This window comes from Anomaloglossus baeobatrachus, chromosome 8 (assembly GCF_048569485.1).
Source record: "Anomaloglossus baeobatrachus isolate aAnoBae1 chromosome 8, aAnoBae1.hap1, whole genome shotgun sequence".
Lineage (NCBI taxonomy): Eukaryota > Metazoa > Chordata > Amphibia > Anura > Aromobatidae > Anomaloglossus > Anomaloglossus baeobatrachus.
Window position 1 is genome coordinate 22,285,280 of NC_134360.1, and position 13,505 is coordinate 22,298,784.

Genomic DNA, 13,505 nt, shown 5'->3' on the forward strand with positions numbered 1-13,505 from the left:
TATCATGACAGGCACAGGGGTCTTCAGCAGACCCCTGACTGTAATCGCAACCCAATGGCAACCAGCAATCACTTCATGACTGCACTGATGGGCATGTGGAATGATACCCCCCCCCCCCCCCCGACAGTGCGCGTTAATCTCTGAGGGTGGCATTTAACATGTGGACAGCAATATGTCACGGTTTTACTTTAACATAGCAAGGGACAGGGCGCTCCTATGCTGTCCCTTACCGTAGGCTATCCCACACCTCTGGATTACTCCTAATGGTGGAAATGCCAGAGCCCCAAGCATTACTATGCTCTTGAGAAATACTACTTTAATACCCCCCCTCTCCCCAAGGAGGGATGGGGCAGGAGTGAGATGGTCAACAGATAAGGACAAATAAGCGAAAACCAACACTCTGACACACTGCACACACACAGGAATAGACAAGAAGAGACTGAGGGAAAAACAAGAGCAGGAGTGTAGCAACAAAAAGGCAACAAGGGTTAACACCCCAACCGCACACAGCAACAAGTGTCACACCAAATAGTTTGGATCACAACACCTCCCCAGACCAACTAAGAAAAACTATAGCTGGCATAGGTGGAAGGATCCAGCCAGCATATATAGGAGGTGAGCAGATATGATTGTCTCCCCCACAGCAGGTGGTCAAAGGAGACTAACAAGCAGACTAGCAGAGATTAAAGGCCCTGTCACACAGAGAGATAAATCTGCGGCAGATCTGTGGTTGCAGTGAAATTGTGGACAATCAGTGCCAGGTTTGTGGCTGTGTACAAATGGAACAATATGTCCATGATTTCACTGCAACCACAGATCTGCCAAAGATTTATCTGTGTGTGTGACAGGGCCTTAACTCTTGCTAGCCTGTCTCGCAGGTCGACGCCTGAGTCTGCGCATAGCTCACAGACACCAGAAAAGTTATCAGGCGGAGTGTCAGAATCTGCAGTCTGAACAGAACCTGCCACAGCCATGACAGTCGGTGAAGTTTGTGAAAATCTCCATGTGACACTATGGGAGGAGTTGATAGAAGCAGATGATAGCAGCCATCATCTGCCGGGAAAGAAGCTTGGCATGTGAGCCAGCATCAAAGGCAGGGACACAACATATAATGTAGCTGCTCTTCATATGTCTTGAAGAGGTTAAAGAGAACTTGTCATAAATATGTAATTTATTTACCTGGTGTAAACGCCGCTGTTCTCCTGAATCCGGCGATGTTTTTCTTTTGCTCCTGTGAGTCTCCATTCCTGAGATATAGCCTCTTCTTCACTCCATGTAAGAGTAGTCTTCTAAGCCAAGTGGGCGTCGTCCTCCACTCTTCTCTGTGGGTGGATTCTTGAGGACCACTCCCACTTGGCTTAAAAGAATGCACTTACATAGAAGGAAGAAGTAGCCATATCTCAGGATTGGAGAGGCGTAGGACCAAAAGAGAAACATCGCCGGATTCAGGAGAACAGCGGCGTTTACACCAGGTTAATAATTATGTATTTCTGGTGAGTGCCAGGTCCTCTTTAATTGAGTAGCTGTCAATGTAACACATGGATCGGTCATGTCTGACAGTGAGAATTGATTTATATCAGTGGCTAGGGGTCCGAATAGGAGAACCCCTCCTTGAATTGCCTATTTATATAGGATGCAAAGATGAAATAATCCCTTTAAGGGACCCGAATAGGTGACACTGATACATTATTAACAGAATGTGGCAACATTGAATGTATTCTACAGACAGATCTGGTCAAAAATCAGACGTTGAATGTCATTTACGACCTGCAGAGATTTATTTTTGCGTCTTTTTGCTAAATTATGCAAATAGCTACCAAATTGGCTCCTAAATAACCGCACAATTTTGCTGTAATAAAGGCTGCACCTTTTATTTTCCTAACGTGCGACTTATGTGATTAATGTTTCTCAGCCCGGTGCTGGATTATAATATCATTCTCAACATTTTGCAAAGGATTTAGTCTAAAATAGTGGGAGAAAAAAACAAAACCCTCCGCGTCCCGAGCGCTCTATAAATAAACCACCTTGAGTCTCAATGTCATTGTCAATGGCGTTCAGGACAGGCATCCCGCTGACAGGCGGCGGAGATCCATTATAGGGTCACATCCCTAATGGACAGAACTCATTTCCAAATATAATGAACGGATACAGTATGGACCGGTATTATTAACCCCTGACTGCCCGGTCTGTTTTATAGTGATCAGTGGGGGGGCAGAACCTTTCCTCCATTGCCGTCAGCCTTTACATAGATGTAGTTGATCTGAATTTGTCATAGATTTTTTGGGAAAACTGTGATATTTGTGCATTAGTTTTACTTTATGATAAAAAAAAAAAGGGCTTCATAAACTTTTTTTTTTATTATTTTGAGGATGAGGAATTTTTATTTCTTCACCGATGCAGGGCTGACGCTGCAGCCGCCCAAGTCTTCTTTACTTGTGATGGCAGCTTAAAAGCCTAACCAAAATGACCGGGACCGCCGCGGCGTCTGCACCAAATTGGCAGATGGTAAAAGTGGTCTTACTGTTTTTTTGTTGATTCACAGCAATAGCGCAGCTGTGTTTTGGGGTTTTTATTGTGCTGCTATGTTCTTTTTTTGTTTGTTTTGTTGTGCTGCTGTGGTTTTATTTGTTTTTGTTTGTGCTGCTGTGTTTTGTTTTGTTTTTTTGTGCTGCTGTGTTTTGTTTTGTTTTTTTTCTGCTGCTGTATTTTTTTCCTTCCTTTTTTATGCTGCTGTGTTTTTTTGGTACAGGTAAAATATATCTATGTACCGTGTTAGCCAGAATACCATGCCTGATGAAGAGACCTGAGTAGTCTCGAAAGCTTGCTATTATTACCATCTTTTCAGTTAGCCATTAAAAGGTATCAACCACTGAGGACTTCAGTTCTTTTAAACAGTGTTTTTTTGGGGGTTTTTTTGTGTTGCTGTGTTTTGAGTTTTTTTCTGCTGCTGTGTTTTTGTTTTTTTTTCTGCTGCTGTGTTTTGTTTTTTATTTGTGCTGCTGTATTTTGGTTTTTTTTTGTGCTTCTGTCTTTCTCTTTTCTTGTTTTTTTGTGCTGATGTGTTTTGTTTTGTTGTTTTTGTGCTGCTGTGGTTTTATTTGTTTGTTTTTGTGCTGCCATGTTTTGGGGTTTTTTTGGGCTGCTGTATTTTTTTGCTTGCCTTTTTGTGCTGCTGTGTTTTTTTGTTTGTTTTTTATGTGCTGCTGTGTTTTGAGTTTTTTTCTGCTGCTGTGTTTTGTTTTTTTTGTGCTACTGGGTTTTGTTTTTTTTTGTGCTGCCGAGTTTTGTTTTTTTATGTGCTGCTGTGTTGAGGTTTTTTCTGCTGCTGTGTTTTTTGTTTTTTTTTGTGCTTCTGTGTTTTTTTTTCTTGTTTTTTTTGTGTTGCTGTGTTTTCTTTTGTTTTTGTTGTGCTGCTATGTTTTGGGCTTTTTCTGCTGCTGTGTTTTGTTTTTTTTCTTCTTTTTCGAAGAGTCGGAAAACGTCTTTAATAAAGTGTGCAGAATTTAAGGAAACAGTGACAGGTTCCTGGCATCAAAGGTGAAACAAGTTCCTATACCATCCTCTAACCAGTCCCTACCGAACATGGACCGTAACACTACCGCTGTCTTCTTAAGGGGTTGGGGTCTTTTATCACCTTCCTGCTCCAGAGTTAAAGTGGTTGGCTTTACATTGCTGGTATTTTTAGGATAGGACATCCATGTCTGATCGGTCGGGTTCCAACATCCCGCAACCCCCGCCGACCAGCTGTCCTCGGCGCTGATGGAAGCAACAGGCAGCTGGAAATGCTCAGTTCCAGCGTTGCGTCGTCTTCTAATAGCGCCTGTGACCGGGTACTGCACATCCGGGTCTAATTCAAATCAATAGGAGGCAGATGTGCAGTATCCAGCAGTGGCCTCTATCAGTGGACGGGGCAGCTCCGGAACTGAGCATTTTTGGGCACCGGCAACAGTTGATCGTCAGGGGTGCGGGATGTTGGACCCAGGACGACCAGAAATTGATGACCTATCCTAAGGATACGCTATCAATGTAAAAGTAGTACATGACCTCTTTAACTGCAATGACTACCTATGCAATCCCTATAGCTATGCCCAGAATTGTCCTTCACAACACTGGTAGGGCACCACGAACATGGGCTACCAACGACCTAGACCCTAACAAGGAGTTCTAAAGAGAACCTCTCCTTAAAGAGTTTTTCCCAACATTCTTGTTAACATTATCACTTACCCAACTGATAATTGCAAATTAGTAGGGGTCAAACTGCTGAGATGTCCACTGATCCCGAGATTGGGACTCTGAAATACTCCACCGGAATAATGTTGGCCGTGCATGTTGTCCATAGGACTGTCTGTGTTGTGATCAAATCTTTAAAGGGTTAAAAACTTTGTTAAACTTTTGGCCCTTAAGTTCCTTCCAGATCATTTGGGCTCCAGTTTTTGAGGTCACCAACAATTCAAAAGACTACTACGAAACGACTTTCTATAGAATCTGTGTTCTTCTGCCTCCCGAGCAAAGTGGTCTTTTGAGCAATCGGTGGGAATATCAAGACCCAGGACAACCTATGTTCTTACATACAGATGCTCCTCCGTTGCCCTTGATAAGTAAGCTCTAGCATCTGCAGCAATTAGATTAGCTTCACCGGCATCCACACAAAAATGACCTCAATCATATTCGCCATGGTAAGATTTATCGAGCAGTATGCAGCCTGCCGCTGCCTGATATGCAGAACATGAGCCAGCAAAAACCTCCAGAAATCCGTCAGCTTTTATGAGTCACTTTGGTAGCCGAGCCCGTAGACTATTGGCCGCTCATATGTTCCCATTTAACATCGGTATTGTTCACATTTGATCTCCCGGCGCAATGTTACAGCAACAAACGCACTTTTTCACTGCCGATGGCTTCTACGGGGAAGTGCTGCGAGGATCTTTGAGAATTTGCCGGAGGCCTGATCAGTACAAACGTCTCATCGGGGAAATCCAGGTTGTGCCTTTGGCTCTAGAAGCGGCAGCACAGTGCTGACTAATCTTTGCCTGTTAATTCTATGCCTAAAGATCAGTTGAAATATGAAGATTTCTATTAAATTCTATTTTTATCCCTTTTATTCTATTGTGGGTTGCAGTATGAAAGATGTACTAAAGGGGCTATTGTAATGGGGTGTAACAGGGCATGTAATGACAGGACAGGTGACCCAAGGCTGGCCCTCAGACTTGAGTCCCTGCGCTGTCCCTTATCTTGGAAGTAGGTTTGATGGTAACCTGGTTCGAGCCCCCAGCATGACCCTAACTCCTGATCTTACTCCCCCTCTCCCACACCCTTGGGCGGACTGGAAAACAAAAAGACAAAACCCCACTAAACAACACTGACAGAGGAAAAAAATAAGACATGCCCCAAAAATAAGCCTTAGTAGGATTTTGGGGGCTTTTTTGAGTATTCTTAATTTATAGGCTGAACTCCAAAAATAAGCTCAAGATGCTGTTTCATAAGGAGCAAGTAAAAAAGTTAAAGAATACAGCAGGACTCTTCATTAAAGAAAGCAGACACCCCGAAAAGAAAGAAGACATCCCCAAAAGAAAGCAGCAACCCCGAAAAGAAAGAAGACATCCCCAAAAGAAAGCAGACACCTCAAAAAGAAAGACGTCTCCCAAACAAAGCAGATACCTCGAAAAGAAATCAGGCACCACCAAAAAGAAAGCAGATCACCCCTCACAAAAAAATTAAAAATTCAATTCATCAGACCCCATTTACTACTTTATAATTTTCTAGGAAACGGTGGTATTGCAATATTTAAATTTGTTATATACGGTTTGGCTATGTGCTACCGTCCCACACTATTATTTAACATCGTTCAAGTATCAACCATTAAGTACTAATTCTTTGAACAATTTATGTGATTAGTTCTTGATGAATAACATATAATCCTAACCTGGCGCTACTATTACAGTGATGACAATCTCCCTACATCTATTCGCACTTTTTCCGTATGGACATTATAGGGCTGTTAGGCCCCGGTTACGTCCCCTATATTGATTCCCTATGGGCATGTACGCATGCGTGTCTTCGGCCCCGGCGCGTCATCGCGCCACTGTGTCTCTGTGCCTCACGTGGTGTCCGCTCACGTGACCGCCATGTGATTTGTCACGTGGCCGTCACGTGACTCGGACGTCGGGTGACGTATGACGCGGTGGGCGATTGGCGTTCTGGGTTGCCGAGACAACACATGCGTCACTCACCCGCCCATCGATTGTGATTGGATGATGTCCCCTTTTTATTCCCACACGTCCCTCACTTTGCCACTCCCCCTGACGAAGGCTCTTCCGCCGAAACGGCCGTCGGGTGGACGCTGCTACTCGGTCTCCCGGATTTTCTGTGGTATGTATACCTTATGATGGGCATTCGCCCCTCGGACCTTACGTGACTTTTTTTTATTATGGGTATCTTATACACTAGCCACTGTTGGTCCTTATGACACACTATCCTATTCCATCTACTACTTGGGATTACACTTGTGATCTCTCTGGTTGCTTTGTAATTGATGGTAATGACAATTTAGTCTTTACTAAATATATCTGTACCACCTCTTTATACTGTGTATATTTATTGTACCCATCCTTATAGGAATAGTGAACCACCATCTTCAATACTGTGTATATGTTATACCCAGGTTCATAGTAATAGTGAACTATCACTTTCTACTCTGGGAAACCTTGTTGTAGCGTTCTTCTTGCTAAGTGTGCCGCTCACCAATACCTTAATAAAGATTCACTGATTGCATTTTGGGCTCTTTGGTCGTTTTTTCCTTTTGTTCCTAATCTCCCAAAAAAAGCAGATACCTCGAAAAGAAATCAGGCACCACCAAAAAGAAAGCAGATCACCTCTCACAAAAAAATAAAAAATTGCATTCATCAGACCCCAAACAATTACAGTTAGCAAGTGCTGATGGTGGATGGGCTCTCACACAGAGATCTGCGTCACTGTCAGGTCCTTCACCATTCCAGCTGCATTGCACTGCAGCTCTCACACACAGATCGGGTACCAGTATCACTCCATGGGAGTGATACTGCTTCCAGTCACCAGGGGGAGCCAACCACTGTAGAACGCAGGAGGACCAGACAGCGACACAGATCTGTATGTGGGAGCCCATTCACTTGCTAACTCTAATTGTTTGGGGTCTGGTAAGTGCGATTCTTTTAGGGGGTGTCTGCTTTCTTTTGGGGGTAAACTTAGCAGTATTTAGAGAACAATAAATGTAAGCAGGTAATTTAAACCTTTGTAAACATGGTGTGTACCACCACCATCAGCGCCACCACAGAACAACTGGAGCATTACACAATTTTCATTTTTATCAATGGGCCGTCAATGTGAAGCCTGGACATAATGGGCCGTCCAGAGTGTAAAGGCCCCGTTACACGCAACGACGTATCTAACTATATATCGCCGGGGTCATGGATTCCGTGACGCATATCTGGCATCGTTAGCAACGTCGTTGCGTGTGACACCAACGAGCGGCCGTTAGCGATGGAAAATACTCACCAAATCGTCCATCGTTGACACGTCGTTCATTTTCAAAAAATCGTTGATTGTTGAGGACGCAGGTTGTTTGTTGTTCCCGAGGCAGCACACATCGCTACGGGTGACACCTCGGGAATGACAAACTACAGCTTACCTGCGGCCGCCGGCAATGAGGAAGGAAGGAGGTGGGCGGGATGTTATGGCCACTCATCTCCGCCCCTCCGCTTCTATTGGGTGGACGCTTAGTGACGCCGCTGTGACGCTGCACAAACCGCCCCCTTAGAAAGGAGGCGGTTCACCGGCCACAGCGACGTCGCTAGGCAGGTAAGTCCGTGTGACGGCTCCTAACGATATTGTGCATCACGGGCAGCGATTTGCCCATGACACACAACCGACGGGGGGTGCTTTCGCCAGCAACATCGCTAGCAATGTCACTGCGTGTAAAGCAGCCTCAGCTTTTGCCACATTCTTGGCTTTGAAAACTAGAAAAGCCTCCTACACGCAACCTATCGGGCCCCTTGACTCTCCTCAACCCTTATGGCGGTATGCATCAGGATATTTTTTCTTATGATGCAGTAATTTATGCAGAAAACTACAGTTTTTGTAACTCACGATTGGACACATTTTGTTAAAAAAGCAGCAAAATTAGTTTTGCTTAAAAAATGCTAGAATAAAAGGCATCGTGTGCACAGGGCCACAGCAGCGGCTGCGGAACGGCAACAGTTGTTCTTTCTATCGGCCAGGCAGAGTTTTCTGTCTCCCCCGAAAAGGGTTAAGAAGAAAAGCTATAAACGTGAAGTTATACCAGCAATTATCTTGATTGCTGTAATTATAACATAGTTAACCTTTTGAAAAAGCAAACATTGTGTCATTATTAAAGACAGTGCTAATTGTTTTATTAGATTGTATTTGTTCAGGATTGTATCGGGAAATATGGACTGAAATCTGCTCCTGTTTTTATTGCTATAAAATGTCAGTCGGGACATTTATACTGACGGTGACTGGTGGAGGGGTTTCCAGCGCAGAGCGGAGAACTCGGCAGATGGAAGTGCGTGGTTTCCTGATGTCTCCTACTGGATGATATCAAATTCTTGCAAGATTTACTTCTTGGCCAACCTTTATGTCGTGTGTTGCTGATGGCCTACAAGCATTCTCCACATCGGGCTATGTGCAGCAGATATTTCTCGAGTTTCCTTCCTCCACTCCAAAAACATTTGTAATTAGTTGTGAAAATGTAGCTGTACCATGGGTAATGTTCAATCTAATGTGTATGTGTGGTGTATGTGTGTGTATTGTAGTGTGCGTGGTGTATGCGTGTGTATCCTGTGTGTGATTGTTGTGTCTGAAGTCTATGTGTGGTGTTGTGGTTTGTGCTTGTTGTGTATCGCATGTGTGGAGTGTTTTTGCCGTATCTGTGTGTGTTGTGTGTGTTTGAAGTGTGTTGGTGTGGTGTGTGATGTGTGTATTTGATGTGGTGTTTTTGTATTGTGTGTGGCATAAGTGTGTGACGTGTGTGTGGTATGATGTAGTGTGGTATGATGTAGTGTGGTATATGTGATGTGTGTGATCTGATGTCCATGTGGTGTGTGTAGGGGGTTGTGTACGTGGTGTGATGTGTGTTATGTGTATGTGTTGTTAGTGTGTGTGTGTGTGTGTGTGTGTGGTGTGTGTATATTTTGTGGTGTTTGTGCTTGTTGTGTATGGCATGTGTGGAATGTTTCTGCCATACCTGTGTGTGTGTTTGGTGTTATCTGTGTTGTGTGTGTATGTGTTGTGTAGGTTGTCTGTTGTGTGTGGTATATGTGGAGTGTGTGATGTGGTGTTTGTGTGTGTTTTGTGCATGTGTGGCGTGAGTGTGTGTTGTGTATGTGTTGTGGTGTAGTTTGTGCTTGTTGTGTATGGCATGTGTGGGATGTTTTTGCCATACCTGTGTATTGTGTGTGTGTGTGTTTGGTGTGGTCTGTGTTGTGTGTATCTGCTGTGTGGGTTGTTTGTTGTATGTGTGTGTGGTATATGTGCTTTGTCTATGTGTGGCGTGAGTGTCTGTTGTGTATGTGTTGTGGTGTAGTTTATGCTTGCTGTTTGTGGCATGTGTGGAATAATGTTGCCATACCTGTGTGTGTTGTGTGTGCTTTTGGTGTAATGTGCTGTGTGTATGTGTGTGTGATGTGGTCTGTGTGTTTTGTGCATGTGTGGCATGAGTGTGTGTTGTGCATATGTTATTGGTTGGTTTGTGATTGCTGTGTGTGGTATGTGTTGAATATTTTTGCAATAGTGTGTGTGTTGTATGCGTTTTGGGTGTGATGTGTTATGTGTGTGTGTGTATGTGTATGTATATGTGTGTGTGTGTGTGTGTGTATGTGTATGTATATGTGTGTGTGTGTGTATGTGTGTGTGTGTGTATGTGTATGTGTATGTGTGTGTGTGTATGTGTGTGTGTGTGTGTGTGTGATATGGTGTGTATGTTTTGTGTATGTGTGATATACCTGTGTGTTGTGTATGTGGTGTGGTTTGTGTTATGTTTGTTAAAAAACAAAAAAGTTCATGTCTAAAAACAAAGATACAGTACATGGGTCTGCCCCAGTAAAATCAGCATTTTCCTCATCATCTTTTGTAAATTTGACAATATTGTAGATATTGATGGGAGATATTACATTTTTGTGGTTTTGTTGCTGGGAGCACCCACACCCCTGATTAGTCAGAGTAATGGGGAAGAGCGAACCACAAAGACAATGCAGTTGGCAATATGAACAGATGTCTAAATTGGGTCTAGATGTTTTTGGGGGAATTTACAGTCGTGGCCAAAAGTTTGGAGTCTGATACAAATTTTGGTTTCCCCAAACTTTGCTGACCACAGGTATCCAGGTGTTAGAATGGCCAAGTCACAGTCCAGACCTGAACCCAATCGAGAATCTGTGGAAAGAGCTGAAAACTGCTGTTCACAAACGCTCTCCATCCAACCTCACTCAGCTCCAGCTGCTTACAAAGGAAGAATGGGCGAGAATTTCACCTCTCCATGTGCAAAACTGATAGACACATCCCCCAAGAGACTGCAGCTGTAATCGCAGCAAAAGGGGGCGCTACAAAGTATTAACTTAAAGGGGATGAATAATATTGCACGCCCCAATTTTCAGTTTATTATTTTTTATAAAAGTTTAAAATAAGCAATAAATATTGTTCAACTTCACAATTGTGTCCACTTGTTGTTGATTCTTCACCAGAACATTAACATTTTTTATCTGCAGTAATTATTTCACGTTTGTTTTGTATCTCAGAATATCTTGTACAGTGAAATCATCACAGTAACATTGACAGATTTATCAAAACTGTGTAATATAAAACGTTCTTGGTTACCCATAGCAACCAATCACAGAGCAGCTTTTATTTTACCAGAACTGTTTCTGAAATGAAAGCTGAGCTGTGATTGGTTGCTATGGAGAAGCTTCCCTGCTCTTGGTAACGAGGCCTGTGTGTGGTGTTTATGTGGTGCAGGTTGTCACATTTGTGGGTGGAAACTCACGTTGGTTTGGAGGCCTCTGCCTGGTCCGTCTGCAGCTTCTCTCCTCCTTCTACCTCCATAGTGCAATATACAATACGGTTTGGAGCTAGTGACTTCAGTCCCTGGACTTCCATTATTACAACCTGCGAAGAGTGAAAAAGAGATCAATGGAACGACACCCACCAACATTGTGTAATGTGGCCCTATTAAAGTGAAATCTATATGAGTATCTAACTATATGTCCCATATCTATATTCTTTCTTTCTTTCTTTCTTTCTTTCTTTTTCTTTCTGTGAAATATATCAATATGTCCCTTTCATTTTCTTTCTTTCTTTCTTTCTTTCTCTTTCTTTAAAATCTATCTATATGTGCCTTTCATTTTCTTTCTCTTTTTCTTTCCTTCAAATCTATCTATATGTACCTTTCTTTTTCTTTCAGTTCTTTCTTTCTGTGAAATCTATTATATGTCCCTTTCCTTCTTTCTTTTGTTTCTTTCTTTCAAAAATATCTATATGTCCCTCCCTCCCTCCCTTCCTCCCTCCCTTCCTTCCTCCCTACCTTCCTCCCTCCCTTCCTCCCTCCCTCCCTTCCTTTCTTCCTCGTCCCTTCCTTCCTTCCCTCCTTCCTCTCTCCCTCCCTCCCTCACTTCTTTCCTTCCTTCCTTCCCTCCTTCCTCCCTCCCTCCCTTCCTCCCTCCCTTCCTTCCTCCCTACCTTCCTCCCTCCCTTCCTCCCTCCCTCCCTTCCTTTCTTCCTCGCTCCCTTCCTTCCTTCCTTCCCTCCTTCCTCTCTCCCTCCCTCCCTCACTTCTTTCCTTCCTTCCTTCCCTCCTTCCTCCCTCCCTCCCTTCTTTCCTTCCTTCCTTCCTGTCTTTCTCCTGCTGTGTCCACCATACTTGTCGGTACCCGTCTGCCCCGGTCATCTTTCCTGTACCAGCCTGTGGTTGTGTCTGTACCTGAGTCCATTTCTGCCACAATCCCGGTCACTTCCCTGGGAGTGGTACCTGGCGTCCGCCTCACGGTGGGCGCTTAGTTAAGCCCCTCCCACTAAATGGTAAAGTAAACATGGGTCCCCTCTTTGCTCCAATGGGCCCACTAATCCCACTCACTGCCCCTACACCGGCCGCGAGCGTTACACTTACTATCTGTAATCCATGTAATTCATGGGCTCAACCTGTAACCTGGGTCTCCCAATAAGTGGGGAGGGGTTGTGCCATTTATCAGATATTTTGGGGTCAAATCATTAACTTTGTCATATTATTGTTTCGGTATAGACTCCAAGTTGTATGAAGCCATAATATTTTCTACGCTTTTGCAGTAATAGAAAGGTACACATGTTTCCGCCATCATGGCATGCACCACCATATGGGAGCACCCAGCTCCATGTATCTCCAGACAGCCCGTCTGCATATGGCTCCTTCAATGTGCTAGAGACCAAATCTTGTCCTGCCAATTCTTGGAAGCTAAAACCTGTCCACAAATACCTCTATTTTTAGAATTTTTCCAAATTTGCTCCCCTTTTACACCAGGGCTTTGCCATTTTCTGCTTTCAGCACCGGAGCCAAATGTGTAACTCGGGCATTAACTTTTCCTGCTGACGGTGCAGTCAGCCCGAAGTCGTCTCATTGCATAATGCAAGACCTCAAGAACTTTGCCAAATGCATGATTGCTTTGAAATTAATTGGTACAAGCAAATCAGCTAAAATGATTAATTTTTATTTCACTTACACCATCTGCCTAGTTAGGCTCCGTGACCTGTGCGCTGTTTTTAAAATGCAAGGAAGACAAATTACTATCTATGCGTTATTTCGAGAAGTGTTAAGAAGAGAGCAAGCTTGATATTTTCGACCATTATTAATACCGTAACTTGCATCTTGCGTTGGATTTGCGCCAAACCATCCTTTTTTCCCTTTACGTTAATGCCCTGTGTAGTGTGGCACTTACCTCTAGACTAAAGGACAGGACAACATCGGACTTGGAAAGCTGGTTTTCGTTTTCTTCCCCCATGTCTATGATGGATGTGTTGTGACTGCGCTTAAGCTTCTGGAGCTTGAATTCCGAGCCGCCCTTGGACACCGGCATGCTCTCCAAATTAGCCATTAAAAGGTTAACAGAAGACTTCAGCTCCTCAATGTACATATTTTCCATCTCTTTCGAAACAAACTTTGGAAACTTGCGTTCCTGCACAAAGAAAAAATATTGGGTGAAGCAAAATGTGGCCATTAGGTCATTAATTGGACCCATTGTTTCTTTTAATTCTAGATTTACTTTCCATATCAATACCTCTGCTTGCTGTCATTTAATGAACCTTTATGTGTTATACTTGCATAAAAATGTGTATGCAATCTTTGCACAACTTTTTAGAAGACACAAATTGGAAACTATACCAGTAAGTGGCTGGATTTTGATCTACAGAAAGTAAACAATGCTATGATGGTTGCAATAATCGGACAGCAATGCATTCAAGTTGTATTCAGTAAACGATAGAATAAGGTGCTTCTG

The 13,505-nt window shown here is 43.5% G+C and overlaps 1 protein-coding gene across 10 annotated transcripts in view; it reads right to left on the minus strand.

Moving 5' to 3' along the window:
* The window catches only part of CADPS (calcium dependent secretion activator), a 657,127-nt gene that overhangs the window by 332,108 nt on the left and 311,514 nt on the right, over window positions 1–13,505 (minus strand). For all 10 annotated transcript variants that reach the window (XM_075321362.1, XM_075321365.1, XM_075321364.1 and 7 more), the window contains exons 5-6: window positions 12,948–13,184; window positions 11,027–11,148 (exon numbers count right to left, since the gene is read on the minus strand). In XM_075321362.1, coding sequence (XP_075177477.1) covers window positions 11,027–11,148; window positions 12,948–13,184 — 359 coding nt within the window. The remainder of the gene's footprint in view (window positions 1–11,026; window positions 11,149–12,947; window positions 13,185–13,505) is intronic.